At 32.7% G+C, this 22,316-nt stretch overlaps 1 protein-coding gene across 1 annotated transcript in view; it reads left to right on the top strand.

Annotated features, from left to right (window-relative positions):
* The first annotated feature begins 439 nt into the window (after positions 1-439).
* Positions 440-22,316, top strand: part of LOC134699410 (universal stress protein YxiE-like) — a 38,971-nt gene continuing 17,094 nt past the window's right edge. Inside the window, exon 1 of the mRNA XM_063561012.1 lies at positions 440-665. Within this exon, the coding sequence (XP_063417082.1) occupies positions 578-665 (88 nt within the window). The 5' untranslated portion in view covers positions 440-577. The remainder of the gene's footprint in view (positions 666-22,316) is intronic.

The raw sequence follows: 22,316 nt of genomic DNA, 5'->3' as shown, positions 1-22,316 counted from the left end.
TTGTCTTATTACATAGTAAAGCTCAAACCGAAAACACGCATGGTAAGTGTCATTTTTTAGAATAGACCAAATATTGGTTCAATGTTTCTGAAATAATTTAGTTGAATGTCAAATGTAATTAAAACAAATATCTAAGATGCAAATACCTCGTCATGTAGAGATTATCGCTTTCAGTTCATAAATCCCTTTAAAATAAGTATTTAAAAAAACTATTGTAATAAAAAGCGCTTAGACAAAAACAATTCTTAATGTAATAAAGTATGGACGAACAGTTGTTTCGTATCAATTTTCGTTGTCATTGAATATGTGATAGGATAAATTTCTTTAATAAAAAGCAACTATTGAATATTAAACTACTGTTTACAATATTGATGCGTACTTTTTTACTACAACATATCGATAATTTGTGGGAAATTCCCAACAGTCGCTATCAGTCAATACCTCGTTGATTGATCAGAAACTTTTCATAATCCCGACCTGTTACATTGGATGAACAAGTTTACTTGCATATTTTGTTAAATGGGGCATTGAAGAATTTATAAGTGTTAAAATTCTATATTTTGGATTAAAAAACACAATGGCAGAAAAGTTAAAAGAGAGCTCCAAGGGTAAAAAAGTAGTTATTGGAATAGACGGAAGTGATAATTCTATGTTTGCAATTGAATGTAAGTTAAGATATTTATTAATAGACACATGTAGACAAAGTTTAAAGATAGTTTTAACGATTGTAGAAATTAGTTCAACTCATAGTAAAATTCCAACTTTTATGTGTTACAAGAAGTGTTCATCATATACATGCATAATCTTTACTTCTTATATGAATCTCGTTCATTCCTAAAGGAGTTTCATTATTCATGTTATTCATTCATTTAAATTAGTCCAAATACGTAATATAATTGATGCAAATAGGCTTGCAACGTAAACTATACTTAAACAAGTGTAGTATCAGCATCAACAAATTATTAGAATAAATAAGCGTTGTTATACATACTTTTTTGTATTGATGGAATATTTATAATAATTGATTTTCTGTTTTTTCTTGTTTATACATGTTCAGTGTTATATGGATCAAATAATGACATATTTATGTTTTTACATATCAGATTGATTCAATCATTTCAATACAGATCAATGACACATTACCATTCTGTACAAACTAACTTGTTTACTTTGTTAAAGCGGAAATAGCGAACGTATTTCAAACAAAAATATAACAGGACAGATAAAAGTTTAAAACTTGGGGATATTTTTTCTTAGGATAAAAGAAAACAAAACTCTTTTGAGTGGACTACATAATAGATCATAGAAGGTAAATTTCATAACTGATCGATGAAATGTTGTCATTCTGTTAAAACCTTTAGAATTGCTATGTTCAAACAAAAAACTCGTCAGATAAATATATAGTAAGACTGATAAATAAAATAAAGCGCGGGAAAAGTGTACAAAGGAAACACACGTCTTAACATAAGATAATCATCGTTCAAACCAATTTGTGTATCGGAATAAGTCAAAGTTAATATCTCGAATTTATCTCTCGAAGTTGAGTTAAAAATCAAGTCAATTTTCTATTTTGAGACTGTTTGGTTGCAGTCTCATCGACGTTGAAAATGTCTTATTGTTGGCGCGAAAAAATTAAATAAAAATGTAATCAAGACAGAATACCATTGTTCAAGAGGCAGCTGACATATCGATACACATCCATAAAGTTTATAAAGAAAATAAAAAAAATCGTATTTTGTTACGTAATTATGAACAATGAACCCTGTAGAAAGAAATGAACGAATTGAAGTCAAAAGTTGCGAGAAGGAATCGTTCCTAACACAATATTTTGTTGAGCAACAATGAGTGAATTTTACAATCAAAAATATAATATGTACATGTACAATAAATATGCTACGAATTTGAGATCGTTAATCGTTAGACTATTGAAATTGTAAATAAGAAGAGATAAAAGAAAATGAGACAAATATCCACTACAGAACAAATGACAAGTATGAAAACCAATATATATCTATCTATCTATAATATATATATATATATATAAGTATAAAATAAGTCGATGTGATATGATTGTCATTGAGACAATCCTCCATTAGCTTTTTTTAGAGACTCGGATGTTTTATGCATATCTCACTACTCATAAAAGTATAAAAGGAGGGACGATGATAATTTCTTCTTCATCACAAAATTATTAGGCTTACAGATTTGTGAAATTTACAATAATAAAACTATATTTAGTTTAATGATGACATCTTTATACAAATAATGATTTGTGTTAGGATTACAAATGAAGCAATTATCAACCAAAGATCAAAAGAGGAGAATACTAAATGGCGCTGTGCGGAAATCTTGGATGGTTTGAACAAAAACTTTAAACTGTAAATTAATCAATATTAGCAACCTTACTTATTGTTTATAATTTTTGAAAAGTCCTTTACGAATTTAACCTGGTGTGTACTAAATTATAATCCTGGTCCCTTTGATAAGTATTTACACCACTGGGTCGATGCCACTGCTGGTGGACGTTTCGTCCCCGAGGGTATCACCAGCCCAGTAGTCAACATTTCGGTGTTGACATGAATATCAATAATGTGGTCACTTTTAATGAATTTCCTGTTAACAAAACTTTGAATTTTCGAAAAACTAAGGATTTTCTTATCCCAGACATAGATTACCTTAGCCGTATTTGGCACAACTTTTTTGAATTTTGGATCCTCGATGCTCTTCAACTTTGTACTTGTTTGGCTTTATACATATTTTGATATGAGCGTCACTGTTGAGTCTTATGTAGACGAAACGCGCGTCTGGCGTACTAAATTATAATCCAGGTACCTTTGATAACTATTGAAGATCAGATTTTAGTACAAATCAAGATCGTTTAAATATTTAATTTACGTTTGGTTCACTTGTTTATGCCTCAGGCACTATGAATAGAAAACTGATATGATATTACGTCAACGATACAGCAACCTAACAACACATAAACATAAAACCAAACAATGCAACATGTAGAGGTCATCAATATTAATCGACACACTGGTTTTGATAGTTCCTGTATTAATTAGTTCAGAACATCAAAAATCAAGGAAATTTGGACTTTTCAAAAGTCTATATGTCACAATTAAGCGTGTTGACAAATATGCGTGTATTGTAATGAAGCTTTTAATGTTCCATCTATTAGTTCAACCAATTGAAACTCATTTTATATTGTATTGCAATGCAATCACCAGTTTGCGTAAAGAAAATCAATTGCAGTTATTTACAGTGTTTAAAATAGAGCCAATGAAATTTGAAAGTACTTCCAAAAATACTTCGACATCAAAGATTAAATAGATAAAGTTGAGATGTTAGGGTTAATCATCAACACAATGAACATTATGAACCAAATGGTGTTATACTTACAAGAATGTAGACACATGTACTATTATTTACATGCATGATTCTAAAAAATGATCAATCAAAATCAAGAGATTAAGGCTCACTAGAGCCTATTCAATATGGCTATCGGACCTGCCCTTTTTTATAAAACTTTTTTTATACTCAGCATAAAAACGTTTTTAAAATATTAGTCTGTATTCAGTGTTAACGCAATTATATGTATATGTAAAATGCCTCTTTTTGCCACTTAATGTCAATTCTGTAATCCCAATTCATACCCTCATGTATCACAAATTGTTATATAGATAATTTCATACTCTATAAAGAATGTTATTTTATGAAACAATACCGTTGTCTTATATGCATAACAACGCCCTTTTAATATAACGTTTTATCATATCTTTGCTTTATTCAGTAGTGTTATTTCTGACTGTTTTACGTATTCAAAACACAGTCAAAATGGTCTAATAGTGATACATCAACATTACGCTCGATCACTATTTCATTATGTGTCAATGATGCTTCAAAACCAAATTTGAAGAAACCAATTTTGTAATCCTGTTAATAACTTATCTATTTGTACAATCACTGAAAGATTGGAACAGGCCAAAAATCTATTTGATTCAGATTTCCCTTACGCTCTATTCATGATCAAATCAAAACAGCTATGGCTTCTGCAGCTATATTTTGTACTTCGAAATTTGTGACTCTGATATTGATTATCATTTAACTATTAAACTTAATATTTCAGTAAATAGAATTTAATCTGACATGCTATAGCTCAGCACGAAAAAGGGATTCAGTAAAAAACAAACATTGCTAATAATGTGGGAATAATTGAAATAAAAAAAAACAAATATTTGAATCGATACATAAGAATTGTCGTCCCCCAAGTTATTTTTAAATTTGATGTGTTTTTAAATTTTAAGATGGAATCGTTTCTGCTACAAGAGCTTGTTTGCAAATGATTGTTTTATAACAAAAGCTATACATGTACATGTGCAAAACAACAAATTGCAGATTTTAAAACATTTGTAACTATATCAAGATAAAAAAGGAAGAGAAATGTGTTATGATTGGCAATGATACAACAACCTATCAGAGACCAACAGATATGTTTGTTTATACTAGTAACTAAAGATAAGATTTACTTTTGAAAACTTTGATTTTGAAATGTAGCTTATATATATATATATCTTTGTAGTGATAAAAAGTAAAATGACGATAATTATCGCTTCTTCATCACGAAATATTTCGGAAGCGATTATAATGAGTAATAAGTATTATACAGTCACATATTTAGTTGTATGATTGCAATATATTGAAACAAATGAGGATCTGTGGTATAATTTCCAATGAGAAAGACATGCATCGGTATCCGAAGGACGCGGATGTATTGTCTTATAATGTAATTGTACGGAGACGAGGAATGGTTTGTACTTTTGAAGTGTGAATAAATTTCAAACATGACAACCAACTTTGCCGAAATTGTTTTTAATTTTGGAAAGACCTTCGAAATATTGTATATTAAAGATCAAGTTTTAGTAGAATTAAAGATCGCGTTTTTTATTGATTTTTATGTTATCTCCTAACTAAATTTGCATTAAAAGATATATGCGAACGATACTAAAGTGACATTCAATTTCAAAGGTCAAGGATAAACTGAAAACGTCACGGCAAATAAAGAAAAAGACAACAGCGTACAAAACACAACATTGAAAACTGAACACAGAGCAACACGAATCACACCTACAACCGGGGCATACCTCAGATCTCGTTCAACGTCGCTGCGAGGGAAACCCGCAAAGTTTTAAAAAAAGACATTTACATCATTGGCATTGCTTTAAAAGTATAATATAACAAGAATTAAGGCGATACAAGCGATACGTTTGCTTTGCGATGAATGTGTTATTTCCACGTTCATTCGGTTCCACATGTAGTAATAGTAGATCAGCGGAAAATAACGACTAATTTATTCGTATTACCGTTTTCTGATATCTTGTTGTAAATATGTATATATATGAGTCAAAGCTGTACCTTTTAAATTTTCTGCCTTAAGATGTATTTTATAAAGGTGTTAATGTTGTGTTAAATATTGTTTTTATTTCGCCCTTATGTTTATCTTTTTTTCGTCATATACTAAGTGTTAAATGGCCATTTATTTTTATATTTATTACATTATTGTAACAATACACGAGACCTTTCTGCACTTAATTGATCATCTTAACCTGTCCATTGCTAGACAAAATTAAGATTAATGAAAAAGGATTAAGGCCGTACGGTGACCTATAGTTGTGAATGTTTGTGTTATTTTGGTCTTTTGTGGATAGTTGTCTCATTGGCAATCATACCACATCTTCTTTTTTATATTATTTACTTATATTTAAGGGCCAGATAATAATTTTTTTCATACAAATGAATGTACATCCGCTTCTGTCGTTATATCTGAAGTTACGTGCGTTATGGTCGTATGTGTTGGCATTCAAATATCTTTCAATATGTTTGTAACAGGGCAAGTGTGTGCATTGATAAATCAAGAAAATATTTGTCAAATTAACTTATATATACTAGGCAAAAAAATAAACGTTACATGCTTTTAAGATTATTTTTTTTTATAACAAAATATTGATAACAATAAGTAAATGGAATAGTTAGCTAACATAATTTTGAAGAGAATAATGACTAGTTTTCTCTATTGAAAACAATATTGCACGTTTTCGGACATTTTTAACAGGACGTGTACAGAATTCAGATTAGCATGTCAATACCTTGAATGACCACCTCTTGCATTTATGACCGCCTGACACCTCCGTCGCATGGAATCAACAAGACGTCGAATAAAGTCTTGAGGGATGTTGTTCCATTCCATGAAAAGTGCTGTTCGGAGCTGGGCGAGCGTTTCCGGTGGATTTTGGCTATTTCTGATACGTCGGCCAAGTTCGTCCCAAATATGTTCAAATGGCGATAAATCTGGAGACATTGCTGGCCAAGGCAATACACGAATATGGTTATTCTCCAAAAAGGTCATCGAAATGTGTGCCACGTGACAACGGGTGTTTTCCTGCTGAAAAACGTGGTTAAAACGATGTCTTCGGGGAACGGGAGAACAACTGGAGCAAGAATTTCGTCCCTAAACCTTGTTGCATTAAGGTTACCAACGATGATTTTCAGCTCGGTGCGTTCCTGGTAGGTTATTCCGCTCCTAACTATGATTCCGCCGCCACCAAACCGATCTGTTTCCTGCCCGCAGAAAATCAGAAAATCGTGTATTGCGCTTCCGGTACACCCTGGCTCTGCCGTCGCTAAATTGCAAGTTGAATTTAGATTCACCGGTAAAAAGAACCTGTCTCCATGTTTGCCTATTCCATCGAATCCGTACCCGAGTCCATGGAAGTCGCACCATCTTGTGACGCTGCGTAAGGATAGGTCCCTTCAATGGACGACGAGCTCTTAGACCAACTTGACGCAATCGGTTACGAACTGTTTGAGCAGATATTCTGTTGTTATGTCTCCCGTGGGTTTGTCGTGCAGTTTGTGACGCGTTTAAAAATCGAATCCGGAGATGAATGATGCGGATGTGCCTGTCTTGACGTAACGTCGTTTTACGTGGCCTGCCACTACGGGGGCGATCATTTGTTGTGCTAGTATCTCGAAGGCGAGTCTTAAGTCTTGCAATAGTCATTCTAGAGACATTAAAATGATTTGCAACCTGCACTTGAGTCATTCCTGCTGCCAACATCCCAATAGCTCTTTCTCTCTCATTTTGACGTAGACGGGGCACTGACTTACGTTTAACGTTACGTGTAACGTTTTCAATTTTTTAATACGACCTTTTGTGAACAATCGTGTTCGACACAAATAATGACCAAAAGTACAACTCGATTCTATCTCTATACAGGTAAATTTTTGAAAACATGGTTATTTGTTTGAAATCAGAAAATGACGTCACGTCATTTCCGATATTTTTATTAATTAGTAAATTTGATAGATAAATCATTCAGGTAATACTAGTTTTAATCATGAAAATATTTGAAATTAATATATGTGATATTTTCAAATTAAAACCAATATAACGTTTCTTTTTTTGACTAGTATATGATTATTTCAAAATCAAAAACACGTTCTTGTAAAGTCAACATCACCAAACAACAGTTTGATATGGAATACCGTACAATTATTCAAACGGGTAAATAAAATGAACCGCGTAGAAAAAAAGGATATAAGCATTATTTGAAATTCTTAAAATCATACAATGTTTATGGGGGCAATAGACAATCTTGAAAACTCTCATTTATTTGTACGATCAATTTTGAGTAAGCTACTATCTTTGGTCTACTCTCCAATTTCATCTAGATCTGTTCCACAATTGAACTTGTTGACAAATATGCATATAGTGTAATAGAGATTTGAGTTCTTTATCTGTTATTTCATCCAATTGAAATTACACTTTTATTGTATTGAGCTGCAATTACTAGTTTGCTTTAAAAAAAAATCAATTACAGTCAAATACAATGTTTATGTAGGAGTCAATGAAATTCTAAAGTAATTTCAAAAATTCTTTGTTATCAAGAATCAAGTAAATAAAAAAGAAATGCTAGGGTTGGTCATTAACACCTTGTCTATAGTGAACCCAATAATTGTATCCTTCAAATTGTTGACACATATCCTTGAATTCACACTATTCATTCATTAATATTAATAAGTGATGCCCCATTCGAGTCTTAACGGATCTTCCCTATTTACAAACATATCCCCTACTTTGCGTTTAAAAACAAAGGTCATATAGCATGTATAGAGTAAACAGGAATGTATTTCTTTTTCAGTCCTGTTATATGATGAGTTAATGTATTATGAATTGACCGAGGGCTTATTTCATTCGACATGGACATTAATTAAACTAAATAGAATTAATTTGATTATAATTTGAAGGTTTTATTTGAGACCACATTTTATTTATTAATACTGTATTTATTTTTCCTTTATCTGAACACAAAAAACACAATTAGAGAACGAAGCCGACCAAAACACAATTATACACAATTTTAAAAAGCGGTTTGTTTTAAATGCTTTGTATTGAGTCAGCTCTGGTATTTGGTAAATATTTCATAATACTTTGAATACAATCAACATAACTTCACAAAGAATGCAGTTTTTATGCATAAGGTTAGTATTTACTTGCGTATTTATAAATAAGTAAATTTGATAGATAAATCATTCAGGTTACTAGTTTTAATCATGAAAATATTTGAAATTAATATATGTGATATTTTCAAATCAAAAACAATATAACGTTTCTTTTTTTGACTAGTATATGATTAGTTCAAAATCAAAAACACGTCCTTGCAAAGTCAACATCACCAAACCACAGTTTGATTTGGAATACCGTACAATTATTCAAACGGGTAAATAAAATAAATCGCGTAGAAAAATAGGATATAAGCATTATTTGAAATCCTTAAAATCATACAATGTGTATGGGGGCAATAGACAATCTTTAAAACTCTCATTTATTCGTACGATCAATTTTGAGTTAGCTACTATCTTTGGTCTACTCTCCAATTTCATCTAGATCTGTTCCACAATTGAACTTGTTGACAAATATGCATATAGTGTAATAGAGACTTTAGTTCTTTATCTGTTATTTCATCCAATTGAAATGTCAGTTTTATTGTATTGAGCTGCAATTACTAGTTTGCTTTTAAAAAAAATCAATTACAGTCAATTACAATGTTTATGTAGGAGTCAATGAAATTCTAAAGTAATTTCAAAAATACTTTGCTATCAAGAAGCAAGTAAATAAAGAAGAAATGCTAGGGTTGGTCATTAACACCTTGTCTATAGTGAACCCAATAATTGTATCCTTCAAATTGTTGACACATATCCTTGAATTCACACTATTAATTCATTAATATCAATAAGTGATGCCCCATTCGAGTCTAAACGGATCTTCCATATTTACAAACATATCCCCTACTTTGCGTTTAAAAACAAAGGTCATATAGCATGTATAGTGTAAACAGGAATGTATTTCTTTTTCTGTCCTGTTATATGATGAGTTTATGTATCATGAATTCACCGAGGGCTTATTTCATACGACATGGACATTAATTAAACTAAATAGAATTAATTTGATTATAATTTGAAGGTTTTATTTGAGACCACATTTTATTTATCAATACTGTATTATTTTTCATTTATCTGAACACAAAAAAACACAATTAGAGAACGAAGCCGACCAATACACAAGTATACACAATTTTAAAAAGCGGTTTTTATTAAATGCTTTGTATTGAGTCAGCTCTGGTATTTGGTAAAACGTTTCATAATATTTTGAATGCAATCAACATTACTTCACAAAGAATGTAGTTTTTATGCATAAGGTTAGTATTTACTTGCGTTTTTGTAAATCAGTAAATTTGAAAGATAAATCATTCAGGTTACTAGTTTTAATCATGAAAATATTTGAACTTAAAATATGTGATATTTTCAAATCAAAAACAATATAACGTTTCTTTTTTTGACTAGTATATGAATATTTCAAAATCAAAAACACGTCCTTGCAAAGTCAACATCACCAAACCACAGTTTGATTTAGAATACCGTACAATTATTCAAACGGGTAAATAAAATAAACCGCGTAGAAAAAATAGGATATAAGCATTTTTTGAAATCCTTAAAATCATACAATGTGTATGAGGGCAATAGACAATCTTTAAAACTCTCATTTATTTGTCAATTTTGAGTTAGCTACTATCTTTGGTCTACTCTCCAATTTCATCTAGATCTGTTCCACAATTGAACTTGTTGACAAATATGCATATAGTGTAATAGAGATTTTAGTTCTTTATCTGTTATTTCATCCAATTGAAATTTCAGTGTTATTGCATTGAGCAGCAATTACTAGTTTGCTTTTAAAAAAATCAATTACAATCAATTACAATGTTTATGTCAATGAAATTCTTAAGTAATTTCAAAAATACTTTGTTATCAAGAATCAAGTTAATAAAGAAGAAATAATAGGATTGGTCATTCACACCTTGTCTATAGTGAACCCAATAATTGTATTCGTACACAATTGTTGACACATATCCTTGAATCCACACTATTAATTCATTAATATCAATAAGTGATGCCACATTTGAGTCTTGACGGATCTTCCCTATTTACAAACATATCCCCTGCTTTGCGTTTAAAACCAAAGGTCATATAGTGTAAACAGGAATGTATTTCTTTTTCAGTCCTGTTATATGATGAGTTTATTTATCATGAATTCACACATTTCAACTTTTCGTCTTCATAAAATAAAATACAGACTTAAAAAAAAAGGCAACAGTAGTATACCATGTATACCGCTGTTCGAAACTAATAAATCGATTGAGAAATATACAAATCCGGGTTACAAACTAAATACTGAGGGGAGCGCATCAAATACAAGAGGAGAACAACGACACCCACAAAAACGAACTATAATATAACAATGGCCATTTTTCCTGACTTGGTACAGGACATTTTAAGAAAAAAAATGGTGGGTTGAACCTGGTTTTGTGGCATGCCAAACCTCCTGCTCTTATGGTAATATTAAATATAACATTAAAATGACAACATTACATGACAGGACTACAATACAAATAAATGGGAGAACATATAGGACAGAGAAACACACGAATAATAGCTAACAAAAGGTAACAGGTTTACAATTTAATACGCCAGACGTGCGCTTCGTCCACACAAGACTTACCAGCGACGCTCAGATGAAAAAAGTTGGAAAGCCAAAACAAGTACAAAGTTGAATAACACCGAAGACAAGACCAACAGTTCATAAAAGGTTGTGCCCAATACGGCTAGGTTTTTTTTACCTGGGATGATAACATCCTTATTATTTAGAATAATTCATACTTTTTGCAAACAGTAAATTTTTTTAAATGACTATATTATAGATATACATGATAAAACCGAAGTGGTGACTAACTACGGAATATAAACGGATACATTACATAAAACAACCTAATCCAACACAAAAAAATACACAGCCGAGTTAGCCAAAGCCTCTACGCACAAAGTGACGTCACATTTGAAATTCGAAAAAAACCCACACAAAGTGACGTTACATTTGAATTTCTAAAAATATTCCCCCAAAAAAAGATAGAATTAGGATATCCAGAGGAGGGACGACACTTTGCACACGACACGCAAATTTGATTTATATTATCACACGGTCGCGGTCCGTGGGTGGAACATCACCTGTACATTAAATATTTGTGGACTGAGCTTTCAATTACCATCAGTGATATACAGAAGTAATTGTTATACAATATATATCCATGTACACAAATAAACGAATTTGTAATTGTCATTTTTTTGTCTGGAATATATTTACATGTCATACCCGTTGTAAACTGCTTATCTCCTACGGCTTATTTCATACCGCATGGACATTAATTAAACTAAATAGAATTAATTTGATTAATTTGAAGGTTTTATTTTAGACCAGTATTTGACAAATATATCTAAACATTTTGTTTAAAGGCAGCCGACCAATACACAAAGTATACACATTTTTTAAAAGCTTTTTATTACGTGGTTTTTATTAGGTGATATATTTTCATTATATCTTGAATATTATCAAAATGCACCAAAAATGTAGTTTTATGCAAACGGTTAATATTAACTCACGTATTTGACAAATATATTTAGAAATTTTATTTGAAGGTTCTCAACCATTAAATAAAGTAATTGGAAATAATAATCAGGAATAACACGATGTTTTGATTTATATCAATAATATAAATCAAAATATAAAGGTTATTCCTGATTAATTTTTCGAATTATTTTACTATTAAAGGCGTAACGAACCTTTGATGACCCCACGGTTTAAATTCTATAATAAGTAAGTAGTGAGCAATTTTTGTTACAGACAAATGTTCACCTAATCTGTCCCAGTCAATGGGATAATTTAGGTCGTCAGTCAATGGCCACAGCCACATTGTTTTGAAAATGATTCTATCATGTTTATCTTTTCCTTCAGCAGTCTTCTTCAAAATATTCTATTACCGATATTAAAAAAAATACCATGATGTCATTATTTGAAAATGATCCTTGAAGATTTCCAGATTCCTTTTTTCTTTTAAAACAAAGTAATTGATATACAGAAATATATTGTCACATATTAACATTCATAATTGAAGAAACCAATTTAGTAGTCCTCTTCTCAACTTCTTTTGGTGATACTACCAAGAAAAATTGAAAATACGAACGATTTATTTGGATCAGATACAAAACATATATCACTTATGCACTTGTCATTGTGAATTATATCCTAATTAAATATTTATGTCTTGAGCAGTTAAATTGTTTTATTATGATTTGACTTATATTAGTCATTTTATATAAAGTAAACTTGATATTTCAGAAAAAAAATGGAATGGCATCTTACTTAAAAGTCTTTGTTGTCAATACACATATTTTTGTCATATGCAAGCTTCTACGTTCTTTTTGTAAAAATAAACACGAGTTTTAACGAAAAGATGCTGTACATTTTGCATTATTCATACTAAAGAATTAAAAACAACACGTTTAATAATTTCTTGCGTCCGAATCGCTTTTCTGGATTTACCTTCATCAGGAACGCTCAAAGACAAACATTTGAAAGATAGATAAGTACAGAAAATCGTTGAAGAGCTATATGTCAAAAATACCTAAAATAAATAGCCAAATTCATTTAAAGCCAACTTTGCCCGAGAAAGTTGAAACCTTAGGTCATAATCATGATAATAATTTCAAAAAATGAACAAATTTCCATTACAAATCTATAGAGGCTAAGTGTGAAACTAGTTTAATTCAGGCTTAATCCAAGATGTATCATAATACGCAAGTTTATCTTTTCAGTTTTATAATCGGGACCCTGTATCTTTACTGAAACTGTAAAATCTTTTTGCACATCTAAATATTAAGCTCATACAAAAACATGTGTTTTCCGCCTTATAATGTTCGAGTATTATCAGCAGGATTAAAACAATAGATGAACGTTTTTCTTTCTTTAGGGTTCTATGTTGATCTTTGGTCATAGGTGCCGAATAAACATCCAAATCCAAATTCACAATGCCAAGCTATTCATTAGAAATTCATTGCAAATAAAGGCCATTCTAGTTATCTTAGCAGCCATTCTAATTTTCGTACAAATATCTTAAACATTGCAAGTATCTTCAAACGCAGGTTCCTTCAAAACCAGGTTTGCTCATATTGACAAAATCTGTGCTGCTGAATAGGTTGTATATAAAATCTGAAATGTGTACTGAAAAAGAGATGAAAATACCTCTTACGATACTCGAGTCTTGTGTCATTTTAGTTCATACTTCGAAGTTTTGTTCTTCCTAGACCCACAAAGTATGGTTAGCCATATTTACAAAGATTGTTATCAATTTAAAATTGGATTCAAGTAGAATTGTTAATCCCTTATAAATGTTCAGATTATTTTAATTTCTAGAATCAAACTAGATAAATTGTGTTAAGTAAAAGAAAACATAAATTTTATGATATTTTAATCAAAATGGAGTGCAGTATTGTTGTAGTTAATTGAATAACAAAACTGGTCCATTTTTATGCAGGAAAAAAAAAACACTTACTGTTTTTTGTTTATTCACACTTTCATTCAAGATGAGTGTTATATATTCATGTACTATTAATGAAAAAGTGTTGAATGAATGTGTTGAATTAAAGTGTTAAATAATGGTAAGATAGTATCTTGATTAAGTTTTGTTTATTTTTGAATATTTGCGCAAGTTACTGTACTAAGTGCACATTATACATACATTTGTATGAATCAATATTCTTTAAATTGTGTTACAATTTGTAAGCGTTAAATTAAATTTCATTCAACTACATTGATTTAAAGTAGATCAATTTCAGCTGTGCTTTAAGACCAAAACATAGCAGCATGCATCTAGCAAAATACAAAACCCACTTATATCATTGTGTTTGGTTTATAATCGTATAATCATATCTGATAGTAAAGCATAAAGATAATTGTCGTCAGAGACAAGTGCCTTTGTTACATGTACCAGGCCATCATACAAATATCAATTTACAAATAGTAATTGTCAAAATCTTCCAAGGAGCTAAACTGAACAAAATCAAATGATTGATCAATGCTGATACCACATGTCATTGACCCGAGCCATACCAACCCAAATTGATGACGAATGATGATTACTGTCCAATTGCTCAAATCAGATTGTGCATGTGTAGCTGACCAATAAGTGACTGTGAAATGTTTCTAAAGATATATCATTTATTGAATGCTCTAAAAAGTATATGCTTGTACGATACAACTGTGCTGCACCAGTTAGAATGCTTTATACAACTACCTTCAACACCATGTGTTCATGGTGAAGATGTAACATAAAAAACCCAATAAATAAGCAAACATTTAATCCTCACTTTTATCATGATGACCCCAAATGACCTACTTTCACTTGGACGTGTTTGTCTGAATACCGCTTTAGAATTGTAAAAAACACATTCACCAACTTTTTATTCCATTGTACACACCATTTTGGAGTTACATGGTTCTTGTTTGTTTTTGTTTTAAGGCGGATATACTATGCTTGGGATTTATCATTCATTGAACCGTACTTTCTGGAGGCTTGAATTCGTCATTGTAAAGTAATTGTTTTGAAAGTTTAAGGAACGCCACCAGGACTTCGGTTACCATTAGGAAATATCTCTGTCACAAATCCCAACACTTAAAAATTGCCAGAAAAAAAGAGAATAACAACAATATAAGAAATGGAGGAAAATTCAAAGAGCAAAACCTAAAGCTTACACACAACAAACGAATGGATATCAGATTTTATAATCGTCAATTGGCTGAGTCAATTTTTTATGTGACAAATGGGGAATTAATCCTGGTTTTATTGCTATTTAAACCTTTCACTTGGACGCCAGTCGCATTAAACCTATTCTCCTTTTCTCGTTTACGACTTTTCATTGACAGTGAACTGTACTTGACGTGAACAACATGACTGGTGGCATAAATGGATTAAGAACTGTTTATCCATTCCAAGTTTCATAACCATGGTATACCGTTAGCCTCAGTTTTGTGCGAGTCACGCATTGTTTGGGTGTATGTGTTTGTAAGTGTTTTGTGAACTGCTATTTGTATTATCCTCCTGTATCCTGTGTAAATTGATATAAACATTAAAAATAGTTTACTTAATTAATATTTGAAAATATGATGAATGTTTCGATGCACGTTGTAATGTAAATTATTATCAAATATTTAACTAAACTCGAGATGAAGGTAAACCTAGACATGTAATCTTTTTCATAGTGTTTCAGCCTTCCATTCGTCTTCGTTTCAGTGACATTAAAAAACGAAATACGCATCTGGCGTTTTATAATGATAGACTTTGAATGTTTATAGGTTTTCGAAACAAGTGAAGGGTTGAATAGCAATATTGTAACTATGAAGAGGGGGCCCTATGAACATGGCTACACAAAAAATATTCATCTATTGAATTGGATTGGAATTAAACTATGTGATGATTTTGTTTTATATAAAATGTCAGTTTCTTGATGTTTTCTTTAGACTTATATAGAGGTATTTTAAGATTCTATTACTAGGATTAGAGAATAGAGGGAATGATTATCAGTCATGTATAAACAACGATTTATCGGTAGTCACAAATGAAGTATGTTGACTTGTTTTCATTATTTCAAAGTGATCCAGCAGTATTTACTAATAAACTGAGTTCAAATACTTGTAGTGTTCATTTTGAAATCCAAAATTATAATGCTCGTTATGTTTCTTGATAAGGCACAGTGTACTGTAGTAATTCGGAAAAAAATGACTTGTTAGTCGCAACATTCGCCCGTTATTTTTCTTTTTCGTTAACATTTCCTTTTATTGAATGAATATTCAAATAATAAATAGAATAGAAATATTCTGATATTTCAAGATTAACGGAGGTTAACATTGCTGAACTAAAACCTACCTGAAGTGACTCATACCAAATTAACCTGAAATACTAGTGCCATTGCTGTTTATTACATCATATATTAGAACGTCTTAGTTCTTAGGCTTGCTGCCCGTATTAATCATTTCCAGGAGCGCAATATTTTTATAATCCTGTCACTATTTGATTTTTTGGTTTTTAGTGAAACTCCTGTCTGTTTAGAGTTAGATTGGGGGGGGGGGGGGGCGCTCTTAGATTACAGGGTTTTTCAGTTAAGTTTAGTTAATTGAATAAATGGGAAAACGAAACTGATTTCCTTGTTCATTTGCCAAAATATTATCTCAAAAGCAACTTATTTAACATTGTTTAATCAGATACAGTTTGTGTATCTGTTTCTGCTGTTTGTCTTGTATTACAAATTGCGACATTGTTTCTACTTAGTAACAGCAATATAAAGTTATGATGTGTTTGCTTTCAATGAAACTTTTTTTGTATGAAAGAATTGAAAACGAATTTACATCTTGACTGAAACTGATATTCGAATTCAGTATGAATTGTTTTTGTTGGGTATCCTTCTAGCATGTTCAACTAGCGATGTATTATTGGTGGTCATGTGAGATTCTTTTGGGCGTACTGATTATCATTAGCTGATTGTTGAGTTTTTGTAATACTACTATGCGGGCCTTAAAGGTAAAATTAACCAAAACGTAATATAATCTAAATCGACAATGATTGTAATAAATATGAGATTTTCTGTATTTCAAATCAAGAACAATGTACAAAATCAATTGCGGAATAAAGAAAACAAATGATTAATATCAGCTGTTTTTGTACTCAGCTTGAAACAAGAGTAAAAGCCCATAGTTTCTTAGCCTCGTACACATACAGCTGATATTAAAAGACACTTAACAGGTATTGTCTATATAAGAGTTAAATTTAATTTACAAGAAAATATTTCAAAATGTGAAAAACGTGCAATTTAAAATTGTACGTTGCTTTGCTATAATTTTCATTAACATATTTTACTTCGGCAATATCTGCTGAAGGTCAATATGAAAAAGCCCTTCAGGCGTGTTCAGGACTGTGTTCATTAGACGTTCGCGGTACCGCTATGTATGTATTGTAACGTCATGCTACTTATGACGTTGAGATTTATGTGCAAATGAAGTTTAGAATCAATACAAGTAAAACCAGCTAGTATTTCTTATTTGTGCCTAAAAAGTCTGATTATACCACTCTAAGATATTGGTGCCGTAGGACCAAGATGAGTTCCAAACTACGTTCTATACGTGCAGGACACAGAAGTTATTTCCCGACTTTTGAAGAAATTTGAGGACATCCGAGACGACGGAGACGAGCCCGTGAACACTGAAGAGTTAACTAAAATTGTGAACAATCTGTTGAAGAAACAAGAGACACTACAAAAACTTAATGAGGACATTCTAGAAAATCTTGATGAAGGAGAAGTAGAAGCCGAGATCGTCGATTCAGATGAGTATGCTTACACATTAGATGGAAAAATAACGCAAATACAAAAGCTCATTCTTGTCAATACATCCACACTCAGTACAAATGCAAAATATTTTGTCAGTTATAGCGACCCTTCACATTCCGCCTCTGCTCAACCCGCCTCTGCTCAGCCCGCTCATGCTCAACCCGCTCATGATCAACCAAGTTATGCTCAACCTGCTCATGATCAACAAAGTTATGCTCAACCCGAGATATACAATAAACAGAATACATGTAATTCAAACTTCCGTGTACCGGAAACTCAGTTTTCACGTAGTAACACTAGATTAAATGAGTACAACAAGTTGCCCAAATTGAATCTTCTTACCTTTGATGGTAATATTATGCAGTGGCAGTCATTTTGGGATTCATACGAGACATCCATTCACGAAAACACTACTCTTGGAAACGTTCAGAAATTTAATTATTTGAAGTCACTACTCCATAATGAAGCATTGAAAACCGTCACAGGGTTTGCGCTTACACATGCAATTTATGAGAAAGCTATTTCTTTACTGCAAGAAAGATATGGACAATCGCATGTAATAAGACAGAAGTATATGCAAGCACTAGTTGATATACCAGCCCCTAAATACACGATATTTAGCATGAAAAACTTCTACGATGAAATTGAGATACACATTAGAGGATTGGAGTCATTAGGTCAAAGTGAAGACACATATGGAGCGTTTTTAGTGCCCATTATTATGAACAAACTACCCGGTGAAATCCGCAGAAATCTTGCCAGACAATATAGATCTACAGATTTACAACTGAATGAATTACGCCGTGAAATTTTCGATGAATTTTATATTATGGATGCAGGCAAAACTTCAGAACAGTTAGAACACCCTACAGCTACCGCCGCCTTTCTGACAAATACAAATTATAGTAATCGAAATAGAGGTAACAAGAATACAAACGCAACTATCACTAAACCCAAGCCACTCTGTGCGTACTGTAAGGAGCCACACTCGTCTGTTAATTGCACTAAAGTATCTGATTACAATGGCCGGATGTCAATCGTGAAAAAAGATCGTTTATGCTTTAACTGTCTAGGACACCATAGCTTGTCCGCATGTAAATCTACAAAAACTTGCAACAAGTGTCACAAACGTCATCACACCAGCATTTGCAAAGATAATGTTAAAACAAATGAAGACAACAAACCAACAGGGGATATAACCGTAGGCACAATTCAACACAACGCGGAGGAACCAGACACTGTTTTACACTCGCAATCGACAGATCGTGTACTTTTGAAGACAGCAATTAACCCAGTAAGTGCAGAACATGAAATACTTGATGCAAAAATATTGTTTGACGAAGGCGCACAGCGCTCATTTATCACAGAGGAATTAGCCGAAAAATTGAAACTCAAACCTACTGGAACTGAAAGCGTTAACCTATCCGGATTTGGAGACAATTTGAGTACAGGATTGGTATATCTCATAACTACAGAGGGTAAACTTCCGATTCGAGTCTTGATCGTTCCAGAGATCGCAGTACCGATGAGAACCTATGTACGCCAAGCAGCAAAACTTACATATTTGTCAGGAATCAAATTAGCTCACCCAGTAACAGCAGATGAAAACTTTGAAATTTCTATTCTAATTGGAGCTGATTACTTCTGGTCAATTGTTCAGAATGATATTATCCGAGGCGAATGACCGACAGCTGTTCAATCAAAAATCGGATACCTGTTGTCTGAAACGCTACATTCACACAACTCTGACATAGATGGATACAAGAGAGCTTCAATGATGACCGTGATGATCGCAACAAAAACCGATGAGTACGACTTGGAGAAATTTTGGAAAATAGAGTCACTGGCTACCGAGATAATTGACACTACAAAGTTAGAAGAACAGATGGATATTCAAAAGACTTATGAAGAGAAACAAATTCGTTACCATGACTGACAACAGATATTTTGTAACGTTACCATGGAAAGAGGATCACCCTACGTTACCGACAAATAAAGCCATTGCACAACGAAGGACGGAAAGTGTAGTAAGAAGACTTAGCAAGGAACCCAAACTACTGGAAAAATATGGAGAAATAATGGCTGAGCAGGAGAAAAGCGGCTTCATAGAGAAAGTGGATACTACTAATGAGGCCGATGAAAAGAGCAAAATACACTATATTCCGCATCATGCTGTGAGAAAAGATTCAACAACAACACCAATCAGGGTCGTATTCGACTGCAGTTGTAAAGCAACACCAGAATCGTCTAGTCTTAATGATTGTTTGATGACCACTCCACCCAATTTAAATGACTTCGTCGGCATACTTTTAAGATTTCGTTTTTTTTTGTTTTTTTTTACACCAATTTGCCGTTACTACTGATATAGAGAAGGCGTTCTTGAACGTGGGACTAGAGACACAGGATAGAGATGTCACACGTTTCTTTTGGTTCGATACACCAACAGACCCATCAACTCCACTATCAACTTACCGATTTAAGTCTGTATTATTTGGAGCCACTTCATCGCCATTCATACTGAATTCCGTTCTGCAAAAACACTTGAGAGAGAACCGTTGTGAATATACTGACACTTTAAAGAACGATTTGTATGTTGATAATATACTGTCGAGTTTTCCTACAGAGAGTGCATTACTGAAATATTTTGATACATCAAGAGACTTATTCACTAGAGCAGGATTTAACTTGCGCTCATGGGCTTCAAATTCTCAACTTTTGCGAGACCGCGCAAATTCACACAGCGTATTAGACAAAGATGAACTCATAAAAGTGCTTGGATTGAGATGGAACACTTGTAACGACACACTTACTTTCGCCAACCGGAATACACCGATATTGAAGAAACACGCATGACAAAACGAGAGATTTTAAGACAATCGTCTAAAATCTATGATCCACTCGGACTTATTGGTCCAGTTACTGTGCGTAGTAAGATGCTTATGCAGACTTTGTGGGAGAAAGGATTAAATTGGGATGAACCTCTTACATCTGAAATTACAACAGAATGGAAGTGTGTACTAAAAGATATTAATGAATGTTCACATTTGAAAATTAATAGACCGTATTTCAAAGAAAAATCAGACAATGTAGAATTACATGTGTTTACGGATGCAAGCTTGAAAGCCTATGGAGCATGCGCATATTTAGTCAGTGGAAAAGAAACCGTACTTATCATGTCAAAGAATCGAGTGACACCTCTGAAACAGTTAACAATTCCGAAGTTAGAACTCAGTGCAGCTTTGATAGGCGCAAGACTCGTCAAGCATTTGAAATCGCACTTGGATGTTACAAGCGTCACATTATGGAGTGACAGTCAGATAACTTTAAGTTGGCTTACTACTGAGAAACAATTACCCGTTTTCGTTAGTAATCGAGTGAAGGAAATTAACGAAATTACTCAAGAATACACATGGAAGTACTGTCCGACAGATTCAAATCCGGCAGATATGCTATCGAGAGGAGTAACTGCAACCAAATTCCTAGAATTGGATCTTTGGATGAAAGGACCCGAATGGCTCACTGACAAATCAAACTGGCCACAGTGGAAGAATAAAGAATCGCACATTCTTAGCACTACAATTGAGCAAGGACAATCAACTAGTGAACCGCAACAGAAAATCAGATTTTATGAAGGAATAAGTAAAATTATGGATATACAACGCTACAGCTCATACCAAAAACTTTTGCGTTTAACAGCATACATGTACCGATTCATAAACAACTGTAGAAATAATGACAAACTAACAGGAAATCTTAGTGTCAATGAAATTCAGACTGCTTCGACTTCATGGATTCGAGATTCGCAACTGCGTAAATACCCGGATGTTATTGAGAGTTTAAACAACAAATCAGTGAAAAATGCGCTAGTGAAGCAACTTAGATTGTACATGGATAAAATGAACATTATCCGTTGTGGTGGGAGAATTAACAATGCACCTATTGATGAATCAGCTAAATTTCCAGTACTAATACCGAACAAAGACAGATTTTGTAAATTAATTGTGATGGATGCACACGCAAAGAATTTACACTCTGGATTAGAAAGTACAGTGACATTTATTCGCCAGTCTTACTGGATTCCGTCGATTCGACAATGTGTTAAATCAATACTCCGTAATTGCGTTACTGGCCGTAAAATTACAGGAAGACCCTATCATACACCCGACCCACCACCACTGCCGTCCGACAGACTTAATGATTCACCACCGTTTACCGTAACCGGGGTCGACTTCACAGGAGCATTGAATGTGAGAACAAAAAGAAACAGTATTAGTAAAGCATATATTTGTCTATTCACCTGCGCTAACACTAGAGCTGTGCATTTAGAAATCGTTGAAGACCTTACAGAACAAACATTCATTCTAGCGTTTAGGAGATTCACAAGCCGCAAATCGTTACCAAAAATCATGATGTCTGACAATTGTACAACATATATCGCAGCAGCGAAGGAAATTGAAATGCTTACAAAATCTACTACTATTCAGGAACAA

Source organism: Mytilus trossulus, unplaced genomic scaffold (genome assembly GCF_036588685.1).
Source record: "Mytilus trossulus isolate FHL-02 unplaced genomic scaffold, PNRI_Mtr1.1.1.hap1 h1tg000062l___fragment_2___debris__unscaffolded, whole genome shotgun sequence".
In the NCBI taxonomy this organism is placed as follows: domain Eukaryota; kingdom Metazoa; phylum Mollusca; class Bivalvia; order Mytilida; family Mytilidae; genus Mytilus; species Mytilus trossulus.
Note: the sequence above shows the minus strand (reverse complement) of the source record. Positions and strands in the feature narration are given on the sequence as shown.